The sequence below is a fragment of the Ranitomeya imitator genome, chromosome 1 (genome assembly GCF_032444005.1).
Source record: "Ranitomeya imitator isolate aRanImi1 chromosome 1, aRanImi1.pri, whole genome shotgun sequence".
NCBI classification, from domain to species: Eukaryota; Metazoa; Chordata; class Amphibia; order Anura; family Dendrobatidae; genus Ranitomeya; species Ranitomeya imitator.
Window position 1 is genome coordinate 1,219,244,785 of NC_091282.1, and position 26,994 is coordinate 1,219,271,778.

The window sequence follows — 26,994 nt, forward strand, 5'->3', positions numbered from 1 at the left end:
AGCTGGCAGAGGCACCTCGGGATCAGGATCCTGCGCAACCCATGGCAGAGGCACCTCAACAACAGGGAGTGCCAGTGACATCAGCTATGTCTGGGGCCATTGCTAAGCCCCTGGGGCCCAGTACTAATGAGGCTCTTCAACAAAAGCTTGACTCTTTAGCTGATGTTGTTGCTTCAATGGCTAAAACCATGCAGGAGATGAGAGGACCCAAGATGGAGTTGTCAAACCGTAGAGAAGGTGTTCCATGGATGAGACCCCGGAGATACCCGACATGGAGAGGACGACCCCGCGACCGCTACCAACCGGATGGACAGCCTATTTGCCGCCGTTGCCAGCAGCCGGGCCACTTTGCACGAGATTGTGATTTAAACGGGAATCCCCTGGGAATGCGGGCCGCTTCGCAGGAATGAACTTTCAAGGCCCAACACCCTGGCACGACAGGTACATCGGAGGACGACCCATTATCCCTATCGTGCTGGATGGAATTCCCCTCAATTCTTTGCTGGACACAGGTTCCCAGATTTCATCTATACCGTATATCCTTTATAAGAGGTACTGGGCTGATGCAGATATTGATAAAGGGCCCTCTGATGTTGAACTAGATATATGGGCCAGTAATGGTAAGTTGGTACCGAAACTAGGATTCAGGGAGATGACCATAAAGATTGGTAAAGTAGAACTGAAGAAACAGGGTATAATTGTTGTTGATGTTGACCGGCGGAACTGTGAACCAACTGTATTGATAGGAATGAATGTGTTAGAGAACTGCTTTTCCGAAGTCATTTCTGTCTTACAGCAAATTGCTGAAACTGCCCAATCCTGCCAGCAGAGAGTTCTCCGGAGGGAAATAAAAGTATTGATGTTAAGGCAACAGGTAGAAGTTGCAGGTGGAGAAATCGGCAGTGTGAGGGTAAGTGATCCAACATCTATTGTAATTCCACCAAAAACAGAAATGCTGGTATGGTGTAGAGCAGCCATTGGTACTAAGGGACGAGATTATCAAGCCTTAATAGAACCAGTGTACACCGACAGCAGGCCCACTATACTCACAGCACGAGGGATAGTCGAGGTACACCGGGGACGAGTGCCGGTACGACTTTTGAACTGTGGAGAGGAAGAGGTCACTTTGCCAAGGTATGCTACAATGGCAAAGCTATATACTGTTGACAACAATGCCATCACAACCATTGAGCCCTTAGAACCAACCTGTCAGGTGGAAGGCAATGGCTCAGATGGAGAAATGGAGGATTGGTGCCAACAGCTACACGTGGGCATAAATTCAACACCTACCCATCAAAAACAAGGGGTGTATAGGCTAGTGACGGAATATGAACAAGTCTTCAGTAAACACCCATTGGACTTCGGACGGATAGAAGGGGTAGAACACACAATCCCCACAGGTGACCATCCCCCAATAAAAGAAAGATATAGACCCATACCGCCCGCTCACTATCAATGTGCAAAAGATATGCTGAGGGAAATGAAACAGGCCGGGGTAATAAGAGACAGCTGTAGCCCCTGGGCGGCCCCTCTAGTGATTGTCAAAAAAAAGGACGAAACCATGAGAATGTGCGTAGACTACCGGAAGATTAATAACATCACCCATAAAGACGCCTACCCCTTGCCTAGGATAGAAGAGTCCTTAACTGCTTTGAAATCTGCTAATTATTTTTCCACCTTAGACTTAACAAGCGGGTATTGGCAAGTCCCTGTGGCTGAGAGAGATAAGGAAAAGACGGCATTCACCACACCAATGGGTCTATGTGAATTTAATCGCATGCCGTTCGGACTCTGCAACGCATCCGGTACCTTCCAGCGGCTGATGGAATGCTGCCTTGGACACAAGAACTTCGAGACCGTCCTCCTGTACCTAGATGATGTGATCGTCTACTCAAAGACTTACGAACAACACTTAATAGACCTGGCAGAAGTGTTCGAAGCCTTATCCAGGTATGGCATGAAAGTCAAGCCATCCAAATGTCACCTTCTCAAGCCAAAGGTACAGTACCTGGGACACATCGTGAGTTCGGAGGGAGTAGCACCAGATCCCGAGAAAATAAGCGCCATAAGGGATTGGCCAAGACCTACCAGCGCAAAAGAAGTGAGACAATTCCTGGGATTGGTGGGTTACTATCGCAGATTTATAAAAGGATTTACCAAGTTGGCAGCACCCTTGCAAGACACCTTGGTAGGGCAGACGAAGAAACCTTCAAACCGAAACCCTCCTTTTCAGTGGAACGACGAAAGGGAAGACTCCTTTGAACAACTAAAGAAGGCACTAACCGGAGAAGAGGTTCTGGCATACCCAGATTACCATAAACCTTTCATCCTCTACACCGATGCCAGTAATGTGGGACTAGGAGCGGTGCTGTCACAAAAGCAAGAAGGTCGGGAGAAAGTCATCGCCTTTGCAAGTAGAAAGCTCCGGCCTACTGAAAGAAATTCAGAAAATTACAGCTCCTTCAAATTGGAACTACTGGCAGTAGTTTGGGCTGTGACGGAGCGTTTCAAACACTATCTGGCCGCTGCAGAATTTATTGTCTATACTGACAACAATCCGTTGACCCACCTGGACACAGCCAAATTAGGTGCGTTACAACAGCGATGGATAGCCCGGTTATCTAATTACAACTTCATAATCAAGTATCGAGCAGGTCGCAAGAATGGAAATGCCGATGCCCTATCCCGGATGCCACACTTGAGAGATGTAGAAGAGGAAACGGGGGAGCTTGAAGAAATTGAACTACCAGCCTTCCATCGTCCCAAGGCAAAACATCATCAGTCAAGTACCTATCAGAAACAACAAGAGGTGAATTTTAATCCGTTAGCACACCATAGATGGGCTGACACCCAAGACAGCAATCCGGCTGTGAAGTTGGTGAAGGAACTGTTGACTGAGCAAAGTGCATATCCCTATGAGGATGCCCCAGAAGAGACGCATCAACTCTGGAAAGAGAGAGGCAAAATGTTCCTGTATCAAGGGAAGCTCTGTAGAAGACACACCAATCCGAAAACACATGAATTGGTTTGGCAGATTATTGTGCCTAAACAAGATGTGAAGATGGTCCTCGAAGCTTACCATAATGGTGCTGGTCACTTCGGTTGGAAAAAGTTAGAAGTACTTCTAAGAGAAAGATTTTATTGGGTCGGGATGAGAAAATCAATCGAACAGTGGTGCAGAAATTGTGGCCCGTGTAACCTCAGAAGAAACGATCAAAAGAACCAAAGAGCACCACTGCAGCCCATAATCACCAAACAACCACTTGAACTTGTAGCCATGGACCACGTGAAGTTGACACCAAGCCGGTCCGGCTATGTCTATGCCTTGACCATCGTGGACCATTATTCACGTTTCTTGGTAGTAGTACCCGTAAAAGATCTGACAGCAAAAACAGCAGCCAAAGCGTTCCAAACGTACTTTTGTAGACCCCATGGATATCCGGAACAGGTTCTCACCGACCAAGGTACAGCCTTCGAATCAGAGATCTTCACAGAATTCTGTAATATGTATGGTTGCAAAAAGATCAGGACGACGGCCTATCATCCACAAACAAACGGCTTATGCGAGAAGATGAACCATATTGTAATAGACCTACTAAAGACTTTACCTGAGACAGAAAGGAATCAATGGCCAGAGAAATTGCCTGACTTGGTGGATCTGTATAATCATGTCCCGGTGAGCTCCACCAACTGCACCCCAGCTTACCTTATGCGTGCAAGACCCGGCCAATTACCAATCGATCTAGAAATGGGAATTCTGAAACCAGACGCAGAAGTTCAAGACTCCAATTGGGATATCATACGGCAAAAGCAGTATCGCCAAGTGCAAGAGAGTGTGGAAAGAAGCCTTCAGCAAACTAGAGAAAGACAAGAGCGAACTTTCAACCAGAATGCTCTAGCGACCCCATTAAGACCGGGTGACCAAGTGCTCAAGAGAAATCGTCGAACCAATAAACTGGACAATCAGTGGGAAGCCGTACCCTACACAGTTTTACCAACAAGAGTGGATAATCCTAAAATGTGTCTCATTAGCAAAAACGGAGGCTTAACATCTGTACTAGTGTCAAGAGACAATCTTAAATTATGTCCGGAAGCATTGAAAGAGCCAGACGTTGTCCAGCCAGAACCAGAAGTTATTCAACCCATACAGGTTCAACCAGTAAAGGAAAAAGAAGAGGAAGTGTATTACACCTGTATAGGAGACTTTCCCAAAACCCTACTAACATACCATGGTGCAGTAGTGGTTCCCATGGTGGCCTTTTACCCAACACCGAACCCAATACCAGAAGTCCCAAGACAGGAAGAGGCTGACCCCGTACTACAGGAGGTTCCAGCCCAGGAAGAACAGATTCCTGGTCAGAGTAATCCCATTCACGGTGGACTTGCCAACTCCATAGTCGTGGAATTATCTTTAGCAGAGCGGGCAGATACTACATCCGCAGTAGACAGTAGTACACCACATGAAGAGACACCGCTATTACGTAGATCACAGCGTAGTACCCAGGGTCAATTACCGGCCAGGTATGCAGATTACCAACTATAAAGCTCATAATGTGAATTGTATATATGTTATGCCGTATATAGTTAAACAGAAAATGTAGTATAGTCATTGCTATCAGTCTGCAACGTTTAAGCCCAGTGCCTACAGAGACTTGTCTGTATGAACTTATTGCATATTCTTGAACTTTTTATCAGCCCGGAGGCACTAAATCAAAGCTCCAGAAAGACTGCTTTTTGAACTTTGCTTTTTGCTCTTTTTGAACTTTCTTTAGACTTTATATTGATAACTCCGTTGGAAAAATGGAACTAAATTCCTGGACACTAAGTACAGTGCCGTTCCTAATACCTTCAAGGATAGAACTGTATTAATGGACGCTATTTGAAGTGACTTTTTACAGAACTCTATTTTTGTTTCCTTGAGTGGTTTTTGTAACTTTTCATTTTTAAGACTCTGTACATATTAATTGTTATTTCAAAATGTTATTGTCCCACAGTCCCGGAGTACTGTTCTTAACTAAGGGGGAATGTGGCACCCCTAGGGGTATTTGCCACAAAAATAGTTACTGACAGTAAGTACAAATACTAAAATAGCAAGACTGCACTACCACCTCCGGCCAGAAGGGGGAGCTCCAGAGACTCCCCTTGATCCATTATGGTCTGAGAGAAGAAATGGCAGTTGGGCCAAGGAGCTGATAGTGAGAGGTCATACAGTTGAATCTCTAACAGCCCTGTGACAGTTACCAGGCCTAAATCACCGGCCTGAGGAGAAGAGGGATAGAGAAAAAGGACATTGTGAGAACCGGGTAGCATTAATCACTACCCAGAACAGGCGCAAAGACAGATACCGGATCCGTGGCTGTATTCATTATATATAATACAGCAACCGGAAAAACGTGAGGTGATATCAGCTTCACTAGGGTCGGATGCAGCAACAGACACAGAGTTCAGCGGTACTCCCAGAGGGGGTAAACTGATAAAAGGACTCGGGTTGCCCGTCGAACCAGGACCCGGAGGGGACAGAATGGGCCGGCAGCCAGTTCACATACAGCAGCAGGGCCACACAGAAATTGCGCACAATAAGAGGCGAAGACCCCGGCAGGGTCAAAGTAACTCAGAGTTCCCATACAGACTCCGGTGACAGGACTGGTTGTAAATCCCTTTATGTTAAAGTAAACTGGTTAAACGTTTCAGTGCCTCAGTCTTTCATTTGGACAATAGCCATCTATCCAGGATCGGGATCATCACCGCTGGGAGAACCTGTTGCTGATCAAGTAAGTGCCTGTCCCCTCACGATACCCCTTACACTGTGCATTGCCTGAGGCCACAGCACCGGGTCAAGCCACCCGTGACATCCCCCTCAAGAGACAGACTCCATTGGTCCGGTGCTGGGTATCCCGGTCTCCTGGGCGTCACAGTAAAAAAAACAACAAAAAATCATGAAAAGGCTAAGGCAGGAGTCTTGCCAAACTCAGGTCATTACTGTCTGTCAGTGCAGTGTTGTTCAATGAGCTGTTGGTTACTACTAGGTTACCATACATTTCTATGTTGAGGCTGTTTTGATATTACTAAAAGATATTGAAAGGGGTTGGACATATTCCAAGGAGACCTTAGAGCGCCTGCTTAACTTACTCATGCTTCTATGCTCATGTACTAAGTTCATTATCTGCTCTGTATTTTGTACTGAGTATAGTTCAGGTGCTGTATTTATGTAGAATGTACTGAGCTTGGTTCTGATGCTGTCTATGTTGCATTACTTCTTATACTTTATCTATTTACTGTGCTTGGTTCTGGAAATGTATTCCCTATACTCTGTGATTGAAAGTGAATCACTTTGGCTATGAATTTTGAGAAAGTTACAAAAGTCAGCAAATTTAAATACTTCACAAAACCAGTTAAAATGACAGCCCCATGTGTTAGATAAGATAACACAGACTACTATACCATTTTTGTTTGTAAATCTATTCATTTTTTTGAGTGGGAAATGAGAATTAAATATAAAGATAAATTGAAATAAAAATATAGAAGGGTAGGCCTAATAATGTGACCACACAGCGCAGGTCATTCCAGAATAGTGTATGTGGCACAGTGTATCACCCGGCGGTCTGTCCAGCCTGGACTTGCTGTATCTGTACGCCAATATTCCTTGATGCTTCATGTTTTCTGTGACTATACAGTAATTCTTTACCATTTATATACAGTATGTAATTCTATCAGCATTTGTTGAGGGAGTTGGAATAAAAAAATATGAGAATTAACAAAGTATTACTGGACGAGGTTTAATATATAAACATCTCAAACAACACCGATAATTCCAAGTAAGTGAATAACACGCACAAAGTAATGTAAAAAAAATCACCCATCACATCATGTAAGAATATGAGAACCACAAAAAGCGGGAAGAGCAGCAGCGCAGTCTGCCTCTAGTCGGATTACAAGTGTCCTATTGGGCTCATATCTGACCCGAAAACCCCTCTTTTCTCACCGCGGAGCCAGCACTACTCCGCTTCTGCCAATGTTAGTGCTACAAGCAGCCACAGCCACTTCCTTTCTAGCCGTTCTGAGTCCTGAGAAATAAAAACATATCACTTAATATTTGATCTCTTTATTTTCTAGATGTTCTGCTACTGACCATCGATAAGTATAGCACCATTCGAATTGCTCTGGCACCAAAAAGACATCTAGGAAGCTATTATGATAGATCGAAGGTTGTGGGAGACCTGAGCAAAGCCAGCCATGTGCTCTGCAGTCCAGGCGGAGAACTGTTCTGTGTCAGTGGAGATGACCTCTACAGAGGGCCAATGCCTTGTAAGGAAGGTGTTGATTGGTTTTCTGTGGCCAAAAGAGTTGGAAAAAGTGAATGGTACAAGATTAAACTTATGTTCTTTCATCCGAATGGAGAATTGTACTGCACAACCCATGGTGGAGAGCTCCACAGAGGTCCACAGCCGGACAATGAAAATGTGCCCTGGCTCTATGAGCAGTCCAGGGAGATCGGGACCAAGGGCTGGGATCAATGTGAAGCCTTGCTCTTTCATCCAGGTGGGGACCTGTACGCAGTGACCAAGGCAGACAGTATTATAAAAGCAAAGCCACCATCAACAAAACAAGAGTTCTCGGAGTGGAATAAGACAACCATAATGGCTGGAGGATCCGGTTGGCTAAAGCTGAGCTATTTTATGGCCTTTTGTCCTGAAGGAAAACTGATGTGTGTACAAAAAGATAATGGAAACATGTACAGCGGGTTCATATCAGAAGATGGTTCATATATAGACAATGCCGACTATTTAGGATACGATTATATCATTTTTCCTTTCCTCTCTTTGGCAAAAGACAAGACAATCAGCAGCATTATTACCTTTCAATTCCTACCTGAACGCGGAAAACGATCTTCAGAGAGTGCAGAAGTGATAGAGGAGAGAATCTACAATAATCGGAAGAGCAGCACCCCTCTGAAACATACCTTTGCGTGAGTATGCCAATGTGTCTGCCAGAGGTGACAACACCAGTGTTCATGGATCGTGGTCATTCAGAAATGTAACCAGGCAATCCAGGGCAACGTCACGTGAGGGACCTCTATTACTCCATGGACTGGTCTTACATCGAGATAGGCATGGATGGACTTCTACTGGATGTAACACCAGAGATCTGATTTTCTTCAGGTTGAACCTAAATTCTAGCCACATCAACAAGAATAAACCTCCTCCAAATGACGCTGCTTCTTTTACTCTGTGCCCCCCACTCTAGACATATGACCCCTCTGTAATAATGGTGCAAACTTTCCCTTCAACTACCTGGGCATCTACCAGAGAACTTCTGTACTGGCTGACATGATCCAGGCTGGAGTTTACTTTCTGCCTTCCCTTCTGCGGTCTAGTCATGGCGGGGTTAACCTCTCCTGCCTCTCTTGATTTTTGGGTGGCTATTTATTGGTGCTGATGCTGGCAGCCTTTGTCAGTGATAGTTCTGGTCCTTGGCTTGAGCAGCTGACCCGTAATTCCCTAGTGATCTTTCTGCCTCTGACTTCCTGTATTGGTGTCTGACCCGTTCCCTATTCCTGACTTAGAGCTTGTTTGGTGATTTCCCTATAGTGTATGACACGGCTTGAACTTTGAACCCGACCTCCTGTTTCCTGTTTTTGATACTACGCTCTCTGACCGGCTTTTGACTTACTGGCTCGTAATCTGACTCTGCCTCCTGTCTCTCATTTTGAATACTGCGTTCCTCATCCGGCTTTGACTCACTGGCTGGTACCCTGACTCTGCTTTCCGTCTCCTGTCTCTTGCACCGCGCTTTTGGCTGTTAATGACCCGGTTAGTCTCGTGCATGTTTATTACCAAGGGGCCATAACTTTAGGATTGGACAGCACAGAAAAAAAGAAAACCATTTCCTGAATTAGTGAAGCAGTGACAATAGGAGGAAGTGCTCGGTGTAAATGTAAAAAATCCAGTGAAAGTGCGCCCTTCCCTATATACAGTAGAAGCATTTTCAAAAAATTGTTTGTTATTTTATAGTGTTGGATGTAAACTGATTGTAACTGAGAGATGGGGAAACAACCGCCATTGATTGCCCTTGGTGAGATGCTGCGCCCTGTACATACGGTGCAGCCCACTAGTGTGGTATATATAGAGGTTTATTCACCTTCCTGCTGTCAGGAGGGACGTGGAACTGCTTTACATGGCCCAAATGCCGTTATTCGCTCCCAAGTGGCCGCTAGTTTTCTAAGCAAAACTGAAAGACTTAGGCTGGGTTCACATTGCGTTAGTGGTGTCCGTTAGACGGAGTACGTTACACCGCAGTATAAACGCAGTGTAACGTAGTCCGTTAACGCTGCCATTGACTGCAATGTCGGACATATCGCTAGCGCACGCCCACAATGGGCGTGTGCTAGGGATGTGCCTTCATTGAGTGCCGGCCCTGCTAGTGCAGATAGAGCTAGCAGAAGCTCCATCTGCGCTAGCGAGATGTAAATGCCAGCACTTGCGCTAGCAGCAGCCCATTAGCGTATGTGCTGAATGGGCTGCTGCAACGCAAATGTGAACCTAGCCTAAAATACACAGAATTTTACAACAAAATTGCCCAAATGTCAGTGATGCTCATATAAAATGGGCTGCACTTCCTGGCTACACTAATGAGCACAGGGTTTGTTCTCAGGTTTAGGGAACAAGACAGTTGAAGTGACTGCGTTAGAACTTAAAACATCTGTTTATTAAATAACTATTTAAAAACATTAACAATTTTACATGACTGCGTATCGCCAAGATTGGTCCTTCAAGATGCCGCATAGTACCTACCCCAGACCACATTCCCCCAACGTTATTCCTCTAACCCTTCGAATTAAGACATAACAATTATTTATTTGGATAATTTGGCCACAGCGGCCATTTTTTATTAACAAAACAAACATAAATAACACCATTTATACATTTGTATAAAAAACTTGAGGGGAGGGTTCTTGGAGCTAATAAATCTGGCACCCAATAGGCAAAAGCCCAAACCAACTTTTTAAAATCAAAACCTTCTTTACCCTCAGCCGTAACCACCAGCTCGAGGGCACCATGTAACCCGTTTTCCGGGCAAACAAACCCCAAAGCTCCCGAGGTAAACTCCCCGTCCAGAGCCCGTAAACCAAAGCCAGATCAGCCCCATAAAACACCAACTCCAAGAACCCCACCCCCCGCCAACCACGAACAGCACTGAACACCTCGGGCTCGCGAGTGCCCCACCACCGCCATGGCTCTCTCGACACCTTCCTGTATAGCCAACATCCACAAATCCAAACCAATATCGTTCAAATGAACGCCATCATTCCTCCAAAAATTTCCAACACCAGCTTCCAATTCAGAATGCCGACCCGCCACACCCCCGTTCCTGGAGACAAAACTGGCCACGGCCCTGTTCAGCTTCACCCGGGCCCTATTGATCCCCTTAAGGGAACGTACCGCCCTCCATGTTTTCCTAGGCATGATGTCAGACCAAACTGTCACCATCCCTGGAAAGGATACCCACAATCTCAAAAAGTCAAAACGGATATCCCTAATCAACTCCCTCACCGACTTAGACCCCAAGTCGTTCCCACCCAAATGCACCACAACGATGTCCGGGGAACGATCCAAACTAGCAGCACGGGAAAACTCCGATAATATCCTGCACCACAACATGCCCCGAAAACCCATCCATCGAACCACCACCGCATCTCTCTTAAAACCTAGTTGCCTACCATCTTGCCTAACATCGGCACGAATCGCACCCCAATGCACAAAAGAGTGTCCGAATATCCAGGCCAGCAGTGGGGTCCGACCTGCAAAATATAACAATTAATACCCACCAAACAAGTAACCAACATCAATGTTGAACATAAGATAAATACCGATTAGACGACCACCGGCCAATACGCCGAATAACCTCCGGCCCCAAACCCAAACCAGCAGCCTCAGATACTGCCCCAATTCTAAATGAGTGTGACCCAAAGGAAAATGGGTCAAGGCCTAACAATGTTAGACCTTTTCTCAATACTGCTGTGAACTGAAACCACGACAAAAACTCACCTTGTCGGTGCCGTAAAAGTGGGCCAGACCTATCAGGCCACAACCCCCAATAATCCTCCAAACACCGATGTGGGCACATCAAACCCCCGACCACCTTCCCTAACACCACACATTTTCCTTTACCAAACTGATCGGTCTTTGAACGCCTAATCCAAAAGGCGATTCCTCCAGCCCAAAATTCCATATCCTCCGCTAACAACCCCCCCGCTTTAGCCCTATTAGGGGACACCAACTCTCCGAGTCTCAACGCCCCGAAGAAGGCCAAAGAAAACGCCAACCGAAACAAAACAGCCTTGAAGTGAGTACTACAAATTCCCCCCAACGCCTCCCCTAAACGCTCCAACATCCCAAAAGATATGGGCCTACGTTCATCACAAGTTGACAAACCCTTCCGAAAACCTTTTAACGCCTGCCGAATCATAAAATCCTTAGTAACATCCACGGAACCCTGGAACTTGAAACCAAAAGCCAAACTAGCTATAAATTTGTTCAGCTTTTACACCAACCAACCCCATCCTTCCGCCGACCCAATCAAAAGCAAAATCGCCATCACCTTATCACCATCTGATACTACCGTGCCCAACTGTTCCAACCACCCTTCCAACATATGCCATGATGATTCGTAACCTGACCACGTCCGTCCCAACACCGAGGCCTGTATCAACCGACCTCCTCGTCCGCAACAATCTGCCACAAATGAGAAGGGCATGTTGTTCCTGCATTCTCCGCTTCTGGAGCCAACTCCCGGAAACGCTCCCACTGCAAACGAGACAAAGCATCCGCTATAGAGTTTTGAACACCAGGAACATGTACAGCCGAAATCCATGCATTCAACTCCAGGCACCGCAAGACTAACTCCTGAACCAGACTGATTACCGGGGGAGAGGAAGAAGAAAGACTATTAATTACTGCCGCCACACTCAAATTATTGCAATGGAAACGTACCCGCCTATCCTTAAATGTACTACCCCAAATAAACACCGAAACCACAATTGGAAACAGCTCAAGCAACGCCAAATTTTTTGTTAAACCAGTTTCACACTGCCAATCCGGCCATCCTCCAACAATCCATTTCCTCCGCAATAGGCCCCATAGCCAACACTGCCCGATGCGTCCATAAAGATTTCGCAGTCAAAATCATTCAAATCTTCCTGTTGAATCAAAGCCCTACCATTATAATTGTCCAAAAAACGCCGCCAGATGACTAAATCCTCCCTATGTTCCTTATTCAAACGAATGAAATGATGTGCCGACCGCACTCCAGCAGTCGCCCTGGATAATCTCCTGCAAAATATTCAGCCCATAGGCACGCAAATTTCAAACGCCCCAACAGCGACTGCAACTCTTTTAAAGTAACCTTGTGCAATTTTTTACATCGCAACACCTCCTGCCGTAAAGCCAACAATTTATCCTCTGGCAGCCTGCACTCCATCCTCTCTGAATCTATGAGAATACCCAGAAAGCTCAACATCGTGGAAGGGCCCTCCGATTTTTTTCCTACGCCAAAGTCACACCAAAATGTCCCGCCACCCATTCCATGGTAGCCAACAAATTTCCACACAACAGAGAATCTGGCGGGCCGACAAACAAAAAATCATCCAAGTAGTGGATTACAGATGGAACCTGGGAAACATCACGAACAACCCACTCTAGAAAAGTACTAAAGGACTCAAACAGCGAGCATGAAATCGAACAGCCCATAGGCAAACACCTATCCAAATAAAAACCCCCATTCCAAAAACATCCCAACAGCGGGATACTATCGCGGTGGACCGGAAGCAAAAGAAAAGCCGATTCAACATCTGTCTTAGCCATTAATGCACCAGCACCATACCTACGTACCCATTGTACCGCAGCAACAAAAGAAGTATATACCACAGAACAAAGCTCATCAGCGATGCTGTAATTAACTGACTGGCCCTTTGGATATGATAAATGTTGAATCAAACAAAACTTATTAGGCTCCTTCTTAGGAACAACCCCCAAAGGCGAAACAACCACCCCTTCCACAGGTAAAGCTCTAAACGGCCCCGCCATGCGCCCCAACTCAACCTCTTTCACCAATTTAGCCGTAACTACCTCCGTCTGTAAATTAGCCAACCTCAAATTCTTTTTAGAAAATGGAATAGCATGAGCCGGATGAGGAATCCGAAAACCCTCCGAAAAACCTTCCCAAAGCAACCTCGCCTTTTCCCGATCTGGATACCTATTTAGATAGGGGGCCATCCTTTGAACCTTCACTGGTGTCACCCCCTTGACCGCCTCCAACTGCTGGCTTACCCCTTGCTTTTTTAAAACATTTGGCCGCTCCATGCGAGGCCCCGCCGCAGTGAGAACAGACATGCTTGAACTTGCATGTATTGCCGTATTTGCATTGGCCGTCATTAAACTGCCAACATGTCCCTGTTTTGTCCTTTGCCCCCTGCGACCCCTGTCCACCAGCTCACTTTCCAGACTGCTGACCGCTACTCCCTCCCCCCCATGAAAGGACTGCCCAAACTGCGTTGGAGCCATAACTTTCAACCACAACCCTATGTCTTTCTGATCCCATTTTATCTCGGGCCTGACCACCTTCCTTTGCCGAAACTGCTCATCATACCATAGCCACGCCTGGCCCCCATACGCCCTGTATGCCTCTCCTATGGCATCTAAGTAACAAAACAGACCGGAACAGTTCTCTGGAAACTTTTCACCAATAACACTCGCCAAAATGGCGAATGTCTGCTGCCAATTCACAAACGTCTGCGGTATTAATCGCCAACGTCTCTTTTCTTCCTCCTCCTTTTTACTATGCTCCTTCTTACCCTTGTCTAAATTAAATTTCTCCAAAGGCAGGAGGGAGAAAATCTCCACATATTCGTCCTTCTAAATTTTTTCCTTTATTTCTTTTTTTAAATGAGCCCCTAATGGCTATTCAAAACACACATAAACTTCCCCTTTTGCTCTATCATCCAATTTAATCGTATCCCCTTTGTCCTTTTCCGTTTGAACCGACACCGACACCCCCGCCGCCGACGCTTGTTCAACACCACTCGTTCCGTCGGATCCCACTACCACTCCTGCACCCCGACCAGACGCCGGCAACCATGCTCCCACTGGAGACGACTGGGCACTATCAAGGACCCCCCATCCAGTCTCCTCAAAATCTGTGACATACCCCCAAAAGCTCCCTGACCCCTGGGACCTCAACAGTGCTAGCCCCTCCTCTCCCTGCCAAATCATCCCCCCATACCAACTATTCCCAGACCGAACTCCACTATCCATGACCGCAAAAGAATTAGCCTCATACTCACGAAGCTGCGCAGGTGCTGTGTCCCCGCCAGCCGTGCGACCAGAGTCGTGTCGATCTCCAAAATCGCGTTGATCACTCCCGGATCTTGAATCCTCCACTCCGCTGTGTTGCTCCTGGCCCACGCCCCTGGCCTCCTCGTCACCAGGGGGGACCGGAGCAGAAGAAACGGACCTCTCCCTCGACCTCCTGGGTGACCTGGACCTGGCGGCTTCCAGCCCGTCTCCAAGCCTGTCTTCCTGCTGGGCCCTGCCGCGATCCCCAGCCACTGCTGAACTGCGACCCCTCCGCACTGGGCCAGGCTGAGGAGCTGGGATCCACCTGCCCGCCGCCCTGCCTCTAGTACCGCCGGACCTGCCAGGCACCCAAGGTGAGTCCGACCCCTGGGATACCCGCTGCCGAACTGCTGCCGCCGTCACTGCTTCCCCTCTCTGCCGCTGCTGCTACCTGAAGGCTCCTCCTCGTCGCCGCAGCACTTGCTGCTCCACGCCAGGTAATGCTCCTTCTCACCACCGCCATGTTTGGCCCTTGACCCGGGTCCACCGCGAGCATAGTAACATAGTAACATAGTAACATAGTTAGTAAGGCCGAAAAAAGACATTTGTCCATCCAGTTCAGCCTATATTCCATCATAATAAATACCCAGATCTACGTCCTTCTACAGAACCTAATAATTGTATGATACAATATTGTTCTGCTCCAGGAAGACATCCAGGCCTCTCTTGAACCCCTCGACTGAGTTCGCCATCACCACCTCCTCAGGCAAGCAATTCCAGATTCTCACTGCCCTAACAGTAAAGAATCCTCTTCTATGTTGGTGGAAAAACCTTCTCTCCTCCAGACGCAAAGAACGCCCCCTTGTGCCCGAGCACTTCCGGTGCAGGCCGCGCCACTGTTCGGGCCTGCACCGTTGCCGCTCCCGACCGTCGCCCAATGCCAGCAGCGCCGGCCGGAGGATGCCTGCGAGAAATGCTGCAGATCGGGAGGGGGGAGAGTGTGTGGGTGGAGTGTGGGTGGAGACTGTGTATGTGGGCAGAGACTGTGTGGAGAAGATATGCGTGTCTGTGTACGCGTGTTTATGTGTATCTGTGTGTGTCTGCGGGGGTCTGCGGGGCTGTGGGGGTCTGCGGGGCAGTGTGTGTCTTTGTGTGTGTGTGGGACTGTATGTAAGGAAACATCTTCCGATGGGACTACTAGTCCCATCCGGCTATGCCTGCTACAGTGACAGCTAGTCAATGATGGGACAGTAGTAGTCCCATCATCCGGCTACTGTGTTCAAGTGTAAAAAAAAACCAAAAACACATACACACATATACAGTACATACATATAGATATACAGTACATACAATATACAGTATATACTCACCAATCGCCTAATCCCCAAAGCCCTCAATCACCTGTAAAAAAATAAATAAATAAAAAACCACCATATACTCCCTGATCTGATGTAATCCATTTAATAACGAGTGTCCCACGATGATCTCCCTTGGAGAGCTGTCACATTGGCAGATGCGACCGCTCTCCAGGGGCTCCAGTAATACAATGACGGAAGGTATCCTTCCGCACTGTATCCCTCCACCGCTGTGAGTGCAGAGTTCATACTGTTTCTTGCGGCACTGCTGTGTGGGAAAGTTCTCATGCAGCAGTGCCATAAAGTGAGAGGCCATTAAACCCTCAGTGATAACACTGCAGGAGCCATTGTCTCCTGTCATTGTGTCACTGGAGGCCCTGTAGAGCTGTCACAAGTCCTGATGTGACAGCTCTACAGGGGATATCGTCGTGGGACACTTGTTATTAAATGGACTTCATCGGACCAGGGAATATTTGTGTTGGTTTATTACCGTAGTTTTTCTTTTTTTGCAGAAGATAGAGGGCATCGCATGGATTGGCAGAACAATAAAGATGGCAAAACTGTGTTGTGTTTTATTTCATTGAAATACTTTTTTCTTGCTGTCTCTTTATTTAACACTTTCACAAGTATAGGATTAGTAATGGATAGGTATCTTATTGACTCTTCTCCATTACTAAGCCGGCTTGATGTCACCTTACAATTCAAAGTTGGCATCAACCCCCAACTATTACCTCATATGCCACCACTACAGGGCAGTGGGAAGAGAGAGGCTAAGTGTTGGAATTGGCGCATCTTACAGATGCACCATTTCTGGGGCGGCTGTGTGCTGGTGTTTGTAGCCGGGAGGCCAATATCCATGGTCCCTTCCTAGGCTATGAATATCAGCCCGCAGCTGTCTTCATAGTCTTTTCTGGGTATTAATTATAGGGGGGCTCCACGTCGTTTTATTTTGGGGGGTCCCCCTGTTTTAATAGCCAGTGAAGGCTAAATATACAGCTGCGAACTGATATTCATAGCCTGGGGAGATCCATGGGTATTAACCCCTTCCCAGGCTATAAACATAGGCCCCCAGTCGCTGGCTTTCCCTCTCTGGCGCAGAGAATTGCGCGGGAGCACATGCCATTTTTTCTTTCATTTTCCCATTTTTTTTTAAATTAAACAGATATTGCTTTTAAGGCTGGGGTCACACTTGCGAGAAACTCACACGAGTCTCGCACCTCAATACCCGATACTGCTGCCGGCACTCGGACTGGAGTGTGCGGCTGCATGTATTTCTATGTAGCTGAACGCTCTGCTCCCGAGTGCCGGCGGCAGTGCCGGGTATTGAGGTGTGAGACTAGTACGAGTTTCTCCAAAGTGTGACCCCGGCCTAACGCAGATTTTGTGTGTATGTCTTTAACTCTTTATGTACCATTTTATTATGTTTATTACTAAACATCGGGCTTGGTGTTATCTATCTATCCATCTATTTATAGATATATCTATAGATAAATAGATATATCTATAGATAAACAGATAGATCGATAGATAGATCTTTAGATAGATCTATCTATAGATAGATCTATCTATTTATCTATAGATCTATCTATCCTCTATCTATCTGTGTGTGTAAACATTATTCCTCAATGGAGTATGTAAATGAAGAGGTTGGACAAAAAATTACATCACAATTCTTTTTTTTGTTAAATAAATCTTTATTTCGCTTAAACGCATACAAATCCGCATGAAAAAAAGGCATGAAAATCCACATCAAAAACGCATCAAATTTTTACTTGAGTTTTCTGCCAAGAGATGCAGAATCTGCGCAGAAAATTCCACAGGCAAATCTGCAATGTGTGGACATACCCTTATACTGCTGCTGTATAAGAAAAGTGTCTGGGGACTTTAGGCCTCTAAGCCGCAACGCGCACGTTTCACCCTGCTTCTTGGGGGACTTAAATACACGTATACTGTGCAAAACACACACAGAAGCACAGAAAAGAAACATGCTGAGATATACCGGTCGAGTCCCATTAAACGCAGTTCCTGGCGATATCAATAACCTGATAGGCAAAATATCTCGAGTTGGGCGGATTTACAAGCTCAGGTGGATGTGAATCACTGGAAGGAGTAGAGCGGCCACCTTGGGTGCAATCTGGAGTCACTGAGGACAGAGAGAGGACGTGCCAGAGTGGGATCCAGTAATATCCACGGGGAGAAGCATCTCACCAAAACCAGTGCCACGCCGGTGTGAAGCTGATCGGGGCTGTGAGAAAATTCTAACCAGCTGGAAGAAGATTGCTGCCAGGAAGACCGCTGAAAAACATGAAAAAGCCGTGACCCAGCGTGAGCAGTCAGAGTCAGCGGTGCCGCTCATCTACCGGGCGGGGTCCTCATCCATCTGCATGCATCAATCATTTGTCTGGGGCAGACCCGGGTAGGGAAGATAACCAAGTCCCACTGCAGTAGGTCACTGTGCGCGCACTACACCACATTGTGGAGCCAAAATACTAGAGGCTGAGATAAGGCCTGCAGTGAGCTAGATAGGCATATATATAGTGACGCACTTCACCACATTGTGGAGCTGCAGCGCCCCAGAGACCTGGTCGTTGCAGTATAGCGCTCTGCCACTAAGGGGAGTGATGGTACGTCTGATGGCACTGAAGGAATTCTCCTGACCAGGTATCACCAGAACACATTACACTTCACACTCTGGCCACTAGGGGGAGCAAAAGGCTTTATTTATTGGGCCGCTCACACTGGTAAAACTAGGGGCTGGGGAGGAAGTTAGTCAGAAGCTGACTGGGTTGGATTCAGGCAACATCCCGTGGCAGGGGGTGTTGCGGGGAGAAGACACAGGGGGGTCCCTGTCAGGCGTGGGAACCTGGCAGGTGCCTAGTGAACAGAACAGAACGTAACGGAACCGCGCCTGCACACCCTGCGGCGGTATCCAAGAGAGAGACATGAAGGGAAGGATATTGTGGAACAGTGTAAACGAGATCAAGCACAAAGGAGAGCCAGTAAGAGTCGTGCCGTGAGACCGAGGCAACATCCTACTGAGGCGCGTAGCCGGTGGCCGGAACACCGCGGGAGTAACTGACTTCAGGCCTTACTTCAAACTCTGCAGGACAGTTAATCATAGGTTGGCTGTCTACCTTACTACACCTACGAAGACATAGGGGGCAACAGTGGGAGAGGGGCGTCTCTAGGGTCCCGGAAGACCTCCAGGCCTTCCCGTCATACAGGTGCGTCCTAGCCATAACATACCTGGGGGACGGAGAACTAGCAACATCTGGAACCAAAGAGAGAGAGAGAGAGCTGTAGAGAACGAACGAACGAGAACAGCAGTTGTGAGGACTATTCCGAATGCTCAGCAGGGTAGGACTACAACACACAGGCGCTAGTGGTGGGCAACGATTTCCACCTGCGAGGGAAACTCTGGAAGTGCCCATCGGACCGGCCGGTCTCTGATAGCCCGGTTGAACGTGCTCTGGACTGAGTGTACTGAAGCCTTCAGTAAAGAGGTAAAGAGACTGCAACCCTGTGTCCTCGTTATTGCCTGCACCTCACACCATCACCAGCCACCTTACTGGGAAGCCCTGGGGACATACTTCACCTGTGGGAAGGTATACCATCCAGCTGCCATTCCATCACCCCAGCGGACCCCACAGCAGCGTCGGTCACCCTGACCGAACACCACAGATGGCGTCACGAACCCCTGACAGACTGCACCACCTTTATTGGACGCCCCTTAGCAGGGTCGCGGACCGGGTCTAGCCACCGTGACAGCATCAGAACCGAACCAGAGAGGCCCGGTACCGAGAACGCATGGCCCTGTGTCTGGGGGCGCTCCAGAGCCAAAATACTAGAGGCTGAGATGAGGCCTGCAGTGAGCTAGATAGGCATATATACAGTCACAGGCCACAATTACTGCCAAGATCATCATCCGGGACTTTCAGTTTCTCTGCTACATGACCTCTTTCCTCACTATTAAGGCTTCCGTGTTTGTCATGAAGTTCCAGTTCACATCTAGGTGCTGTCAGGACGCACAACAGACTTTAGGCCGAGGAGCGTTATACTTACATGATATTTCCGCTTCAGCAGCGGCTACATTGGGTTATTGGTCCAGTATTCTTCTGTAGCCGGGGAAGGATCATGCTTCAGGGTTCACTGTAATCCTACTGGGGCAGGGGGATATTGGGTTGGGGAAGAGAGTTTATTAATTGTAAGATTGTAAGCTGTTGTGCTGTACCGCAGGTGAGCCCGGACTACACACCCATTTTATTTTTTCCAGATTCTAGGGTATTAACAGGTAATCGTCGGATGGTGTATACAGGCCTGCCTGTAGGCAAGGATATAGTGAGTATATGTGGAACATGTACTGTGCAGCACAAGGGTCTCAGGCTCTCGGCTGAGGGTCTGTGAAGTGTTTTGATTGTTCCCCCCCCTTTTGGTTACACTTTCAAGTAAAATCCTTTTGGTGAATGAACTGGTGTTGGAGTCGTACCCTGAGGAGCCCCCCAAATACACGGCTTACAGAACCCTGCAGATTTGCTGGGTCTTTGTGAACAGTGTACTTTTATTATAAGGAAAATAACTGTGTGATACGTAGAAGTCCCGACATCTGTACAGACGGCTCCTACAGTCCTACTACATCTGTATACCGCTGATTTCTCCTATTTTTCCAGTAAAACTTATAGCGGGAATGAACTCATCATGTTACTGTGTAATAGCAGAGCTGTGTTTTTTCAATGGCAGGTTTGATAAAACAGTGAAATCGAGCAGCACCTTCTCCCATCAACACGGATTTTCAATTGAAATTGGTGCCTCCCTTAAATTTAAAGCTGGGGTGCCATTTATTGCTGAGACTGAGGCAACTGTGCACATAAATGCAAGCACAACCCATAACTGGAGCTTCACGGAAACCAACGAGACTGAGGTACCGTAAATTAACTTTCCCTGTCACCCGTGGCATCTGATTATCATTCTCTCTAGTCATTGTGGGTCATGTCTGAGTATTTTCTTCTCCAGCCTTGGTGTTTGGTATCTGATAACCATTAACTCTCTCCAGCCATGGTGGGTGGTATCTGATTATCATCCTCTCCAGTCTTTGTGTTTGTTATCTGATTATCATGTTCTCCACCCATGGTGGGTGGTATCTGACTATTACCCTCTCCAGCCTTGGTGTTTGATATTATTATTATTATTTTTTTTTTATTGTTATAGCGCCATTTATTCCATGGCGCTTTACATGTGAGGAGGGGTATACATAATAAAAACAAGTACAATAATCTTAAACAATACAAGTCACGACTGGTACAAGAGGAGACAGGACCCTGCCCGCGAGGGCTCACAATCTACAAGGGATGGGTGAGGATACAGGAGGAGAGAGGACCCTGCCCGCGAGGGCTCACAATCTACAAGGGATGGGTGAGGATACAGGAGGAGAGAGGACCCTGCCCGCGAGGGCTCACAATCTACAAGGGATGGGTGAGGATACAGGAGGAGAGAGGACCCTGCCCGCGAGGGCTCACAATCTACAAGGGATGGGTGAGGATACAGGAGGAGAGAGGACCCTGCCCGCGAGGGCTCACAGTCTACAAGGGATGGGTGAGGATACAGGAGGAGAGAGGACCCTGCCCGCGAGGCTCACAATCTACAAGAGATGGGTGAGGATACAGGAGGAGAGAGGACCCTGCCCGCGAGGGCTCACAATCTACAAGGGATGGGTGAGGATACAGGAGGAGAGAGGACCCTGCCCGCGAGGGCTCACAATCTACAAGGGATGGGTGAGAATACAGGAGGAGAGAGGACCCTGCCCGCGAGGGCTCACAATCTACAAGGGATGGGTGAGGATACAGTAGGTGAGGGTAGAGCTGGTCATGCAGCGGTTTGGTCGATCGGTGGTTACTGCAGGTTGTAGGCTTGTCGGAAGAGGTGGGTCTTCAGGTTCTTTTTGAAGGTTTCGGTCATGGTTAGGGTTTTGTATTGGCTGATAATGTGTGCAAAACTGTAAAGCGCTGCGGAATATGTTAGCGCTATATAAAAATAAAGATTATTATTATTGGAGTCCCTGGGCAATGGGGAGCCAGTGAAGGGATTGACAGAGGGGAGAGGCCGGGGAATAGCGGGGGGACAGGTGGATTAGTTGGGTAGCAGAGTTTAGAATAGGTTGAAGGGGTGCGAGAGTGTTAGAGGGGAGGACACAGAGCAGTAGGTTGCAGTAGTCAAGGCGAGAGATGATGAGGGCATGGACTAGGGTTTTTGCAGATTCTTGTTTGAGGAATGTACGGACTCGTGAAATATTTTTGAGTTGAGCTGCTTGGCTAAGGTAGGCCCTGTATTGCAATACCAGCTCGCAATACCATGCGCTAGCCTATCCAGGTTCCTCATTCTCCATGGCATTCGGTTCTGACGTAGGTCCCTAACAGGACCGAAAACATTTAACAACAAATGAATGCAAAATAAAAGGAACCGTATTGGCACAAAATATTGCTGAGTGCCAAGTTTATTTGATACTGTACTTTGCTGTAGACTAATACATTCCCTTAAGGTAGAACACCATTTTATTATAGTCACAATCCAAAGTATGTTCATTTACTTTGACTTTCATCAAATATATGGATTGTGCAGTAAGAATCGTAGCTATAGATTGATGCACTGATGGGGTAAAGCGGCGTTACCACATAGCTGAAAAACACCTACAGAATCTAGAACCCAAAACCTGTAATGTTATATTTTTTCATGGAAGACATTCCAGACCTTCTTGAACTTCTTTGATGAATCGCCCATTGCACCACGTTGTGGCGGAGAGTTCCATAGTTTCACTGCTCATCCAGTAAAGAACCCTTACTCTCATTACTCGCAGAGTAAATAATCCATAGTCTCACTGCTTGTAATATATGTGGTGATGATGATCAAACCTTCTTTGACATAAAGGGTTCTCATTGTTGCAGGCCTAGATGTAACACGATGATTAGAAAGAAGGTCCATTCCTATGTTTGTCCATTGTAATAAGATTGTGCTTTAGTGTTTGTATTTCTCAGTGTTATGGCACTGCAGTACAAGTCCTTCCTTCCTTCCTTCCTTCCTTCCCTCCTTCCTTCCCTCCTTCTCCTCCTTCCTTCTGTTCCTTCTCTCTCTCATTTCTTCTTACATTCTTCTTCCTTTTTCTCTCTTCCTTCCATTCGTTTTCCCATTTTTCCTTATCCTCCCTTCATCTTATTCCTAATTACTTGCTCTTCTCCTTTCCACCCTTCCTCATCCATCTTTCTTCCCTAATTAATTTCCTGTTCTCACTTTTCCATCTCTTTATTCTTTTTACTCTTTACTAGTGTTGAGCATTCCGATACCGCAAGTATCGGGTATCGGCCGATACTTGCTGTATCGGAATTCCGATACCGAGATCCGATATTTTTGTGATATCGGGTATCGGTATCGGATCAACAGGGATGTGTAAAATAAAGAATTAAAATAAAAAATATTGATATACTCACCTCTCCGGCGGCCCCTGGACTTCACGCGGCTAACCTGGAGGCTTCTTTGTTTAAAAAGCGCGCCTTTCGGACCTGGGAATGACGTCCCGGGTTCTGATTGGTCGCGTGCCGCCCATGTGACCTGCACGCGGCCAATCAGAAGCCGCAACGTCATTCTCATTCACAAAACTCCTAATTCTAGGAATTGAGGACCTGCGAATGACGTCGCGGCTTCTGATTGGCCGCGTGCCGGTCACATGGGCGGCACGCGACCAATCAGAACCCGGGACGTCATCCCCAGGTCCTAAAGGCGCGCTTTTTAAACAAAGAAGCCTCCAGGTTAGCCGCGTGAAGTCCAGGGGCCGCCGGAGAGGTGAGCATATCAATATTTTTTATTTTAATTCTTTATTTTACACATCCCTATGGATCCCAGGGCCTGAAGGAGAGTTTCTTCTCCTTCAGACCCTGGGAACCATGAGAATACCTTCCGATACTTGATGTCCCATAGACTTGTATTGGTATCGGATATCGGTATCGGCGATACCCGATATTTTTCGGGTATCGGCCGATACTATCCGATACCGATACTTTCAAGTATCGGACGGTATCGCTCAACACTACTCTTTACATTATCCGTTTGCTTCTGTCTTCTGGATGGAGAATTGTCCATTTCTGATCTGATCGTTTCTGATTACTCTTCACTCAGGTGAGATTTTCATCCAGCTCCAACATGGAGGTTCCTCCTGGTTTAGCCGTACGAGTGGTGGCTTCGGTGATGAAAGCAGACCTGATTGTGCCGTACCGGGCGAGAGTCAGGACCATGTTTGGGTTTGAGGCGGAAGTTGAAGGCACATGGAACGGAGCTACACATTATAATCTGATGGTCACCCAAGAAGATTACAACAAATAATCAGCAGCAGTTATTCGGCCGCGGATTAGAGATTATAGAGCCAACGCTAAATATCCCGCAACCTTAATAATGATGCACAATTACGACCACTAGAGGAGAAGGCAATGCTCACATTATTATTAAGATTTTGCATTTAAATTAAACCAATCTAAATAAAATGTCACAAATTGTAAGAAAATAAAGTAAGAAAATGTAAATTATTCTATCAGCTTTGTAACATGATGATGGATTTCCCACGCAGACCAGCAGCTTTTACTTCTCTCAGTAATAAATCTTGGGCGGATATATATTTACATGTCTCCAATGCCGTAGAGACACGGAGGTGGAGATTAGGAATCCCGTATGGATTTCCATTTACCACCATATGATGAAGATGCCATATAGTAATATACAGTTTCATTGCAGCCATTTGGTAAATTCAATAAAGTCCATTTTTTTCTCATTAATCTACACTCAGCACCCCATCTTGACTGAAAAAAAACTGAAATGTAGAAATTTTTGCAAATTTATTAAAAAAGAAAAACTGAACTATCTCATGGTCATAAGTCTTCAGCCCCTTTGCTCAGTGTTGAGTAGAAGCACCTTTTGAGCTCGTACAGCCAATTCTTCTTGGGAATGATGCAACAAGTTTTTCCCCCCTGGATTTGGGGATCCTCGGCCATTCTTCCTTGCAGATCCTCTCCAGTTCCGTCAGGTTGGATGGTGAACGTTGGTGGACGCCATTTTCAGGTCTCTCCAGAGATGCTCCGTTGGGTTTAGGTCAGGGCTCTGGCTGGGCCGGTCAAGAATGGTCACAGAGTTGTTCTGAAGCCGCTCCTTTGTTATTTTAGCTGTGTGCTTAGGGTCATTGAACCTTCGGCCAAGTCTGAGGTCCAGAGCACTATGGAAGAGGTTTTCATCCAGGATATCTCTGTACTTGGCCGCATTCATGTTTCCTTCAATGGCAACCAGTCGTCCTGTCCCTGCAGCTGAAGAACACCCCCATAGCATGATGCTGCCACCACCATGTTACACTCATGGGATTGTATTGGGCAGGTGATCAGCAATGAACTTTCTCCCATCTCCCTACTGCATCTCTGGAGCTCAGCCACAGTGATCTTGCCGTTCTTCACCTCTCTCACCCAGGTTCTCTCCCACGATTGCTCAGTTGTGCTGGATGGCCAGGTCTAGGAAGACTTCTGGTAGTCCCAAACTTCTTCCATTTAGGGATTATGAAGGCCACTGTGCACTTAGGAACCTTGAGTACTGCAGAAATTCTGTTGTAACCTTGTCCAGATCTGTGCCTTGCCACAATTCTACCTCTGAGCTCCTTGGCCGGTTCCTTTGACCTCATAATTCTCATTTGGTCTGACATGCACCGTGAGCTGTGAGGTCTTATATAGACAGATGTGCGCCTTTCCAAATCAAGTCCTATCAGTTTAATTACACACAGTTGGACTCCAATGAAGGAGTAGAACCATCTCAAGGAAATGGACAGCATGGGACTAAATGTCTGAGCAAAGGGTCTGAATATTTATGACCATGTGATATTTCAGCTTTTCCTTTTTAATAAATTTGGAAAGATGTCTACATTTCTGTTTTTTTCCGTCAAGATGGGGTGCAGAGTGCACATTCATGAGGAAAAAATGAACTTTTTTGAATTTACCAAATGGCTACAATGAAACAGAGTGAAAGATTTAAAGGGGTCTGAATACTTTCTGCACCAACTGTATCATTGTGCAGGAGCTGAAGGTGGATATAGAGTGTTAGAGCCGCAGGGACTTCATGTGTCGGGAACACTCCCGATTTACTGCCGCCATCAAATAGACACATTCACTTTCTGCAGCTCCAGTCCACATTCTCAGGTATCTAAAGAAATCCAGAGAAGCATCCGCCCCTTCTACATTACTATCTCATCTAGAGTCCAAAGTGTTCTACTATGTTCTAGTATAAAAAAACACAAAATATAAAAAAAAAGAAAAGCCTTTCTGCTAATCAGCTGGAATGTTAGGATCTCACTAGACAACAGGCACCTAAGAGAACGCTGGGAACGTGGTCATCCCCTGGGATTGTTCCTAGAAATTCTGCTTCATTGTATCACATTGCTCTGATTATTGCATATGACGTATATTTTATGCTATCGCACAACATCCAATAAAATCTATGCATGCATTCACTATCCCACGTGTTCTTCATTCATTATTCGAAATTCCAGAATAGTAACATAGTAACATAGTTAGTAAGGCCGAAAAAAGACATTTGTCCATCCAGTTCAGCCTATATTCCATCATAATAAATCCCCAGATCTACGTCCTTCTACAGAACCTAATAATTGTATGATACAATATTGTTCTGCTCCAGGAAGACATCCAGGCCTCTCTTGAACCCCTCGACTGAGTTCGCCATCACCACCTCCTCAGGCAAGCAATTCCAGATTCTCACTGCCCTAACAGTAAAGAATCCTCTTCTATGTTGGTGGAAAAACCTTCTCTCCTCCAGACGCAAAGAATGATCATATTTATTAACGATTTTGTGTGGTGTCTGGATTAAAGAGATAAATGTTCAAAGTTTGAAAACTGTAAATTTTAAAAACTTTTTGTCAAGTATCTTATATTTTTATAAAGAAAAACAAAAGATACCAACCTAAATTTACCACTGACATAAAGTATAATGTGTCACGAAAAAAAAAATGGTGAAATCACTGGGATACGCTAAAACATTCCAGAGTTCTCACCGCTTTAAGTGACGCACGCCGGATTAGAAAAATATGGCCTGGTCACTAAGGGGTTAACGTAGTTTCCGACCATTAGTTATACTGTATGTAAGGGCCGAGGTCAGGGACGTCCCCGCTCACTATGGGTGGTTGGAGAGATATCACCAGGTGCGTTATCATCAGCTACGGGTAAGAGCGGCTTGTCTGCTTCTTGCTCATGGGTCTTCTACTGTGCGCCTCCTAATTTTCCTCC

General features: G+C 46.5%; 1 protein-coding gene across 1 annotated transcript in view; it reads left to right on the forward strand.

Annotated features, from left to right (window-relative positions):
- The window catches only part of LOC138657337 (uncharacterized), a 70,404-nt gene extending 44,197 nt beyond the window's left edge, over positions 1–26,207 (forward strand). Inside the window, exons 3-5 of the mRNA XM_069745074.1 lie at positions 7,114–7,966; positions 20,423–20,603; positions 23,846–26,207. Of these exons, the coding sequence (XP_069601175.1) occupies positions 7,114–7,966; positions 20,423–20,603; positions 23,846–24,049 (1,238 nt within the window). The 3' untranslated portion in view covers positions 24,050–26,207. The remainder of the gene's footprint in view (positions 1–7,113; positions 7,967–20,422; positions 20,604–23,845) is intronic.
- The last annotated feature ends 787 nt before the right edge of the window (positions 26,208–26,994 follow it).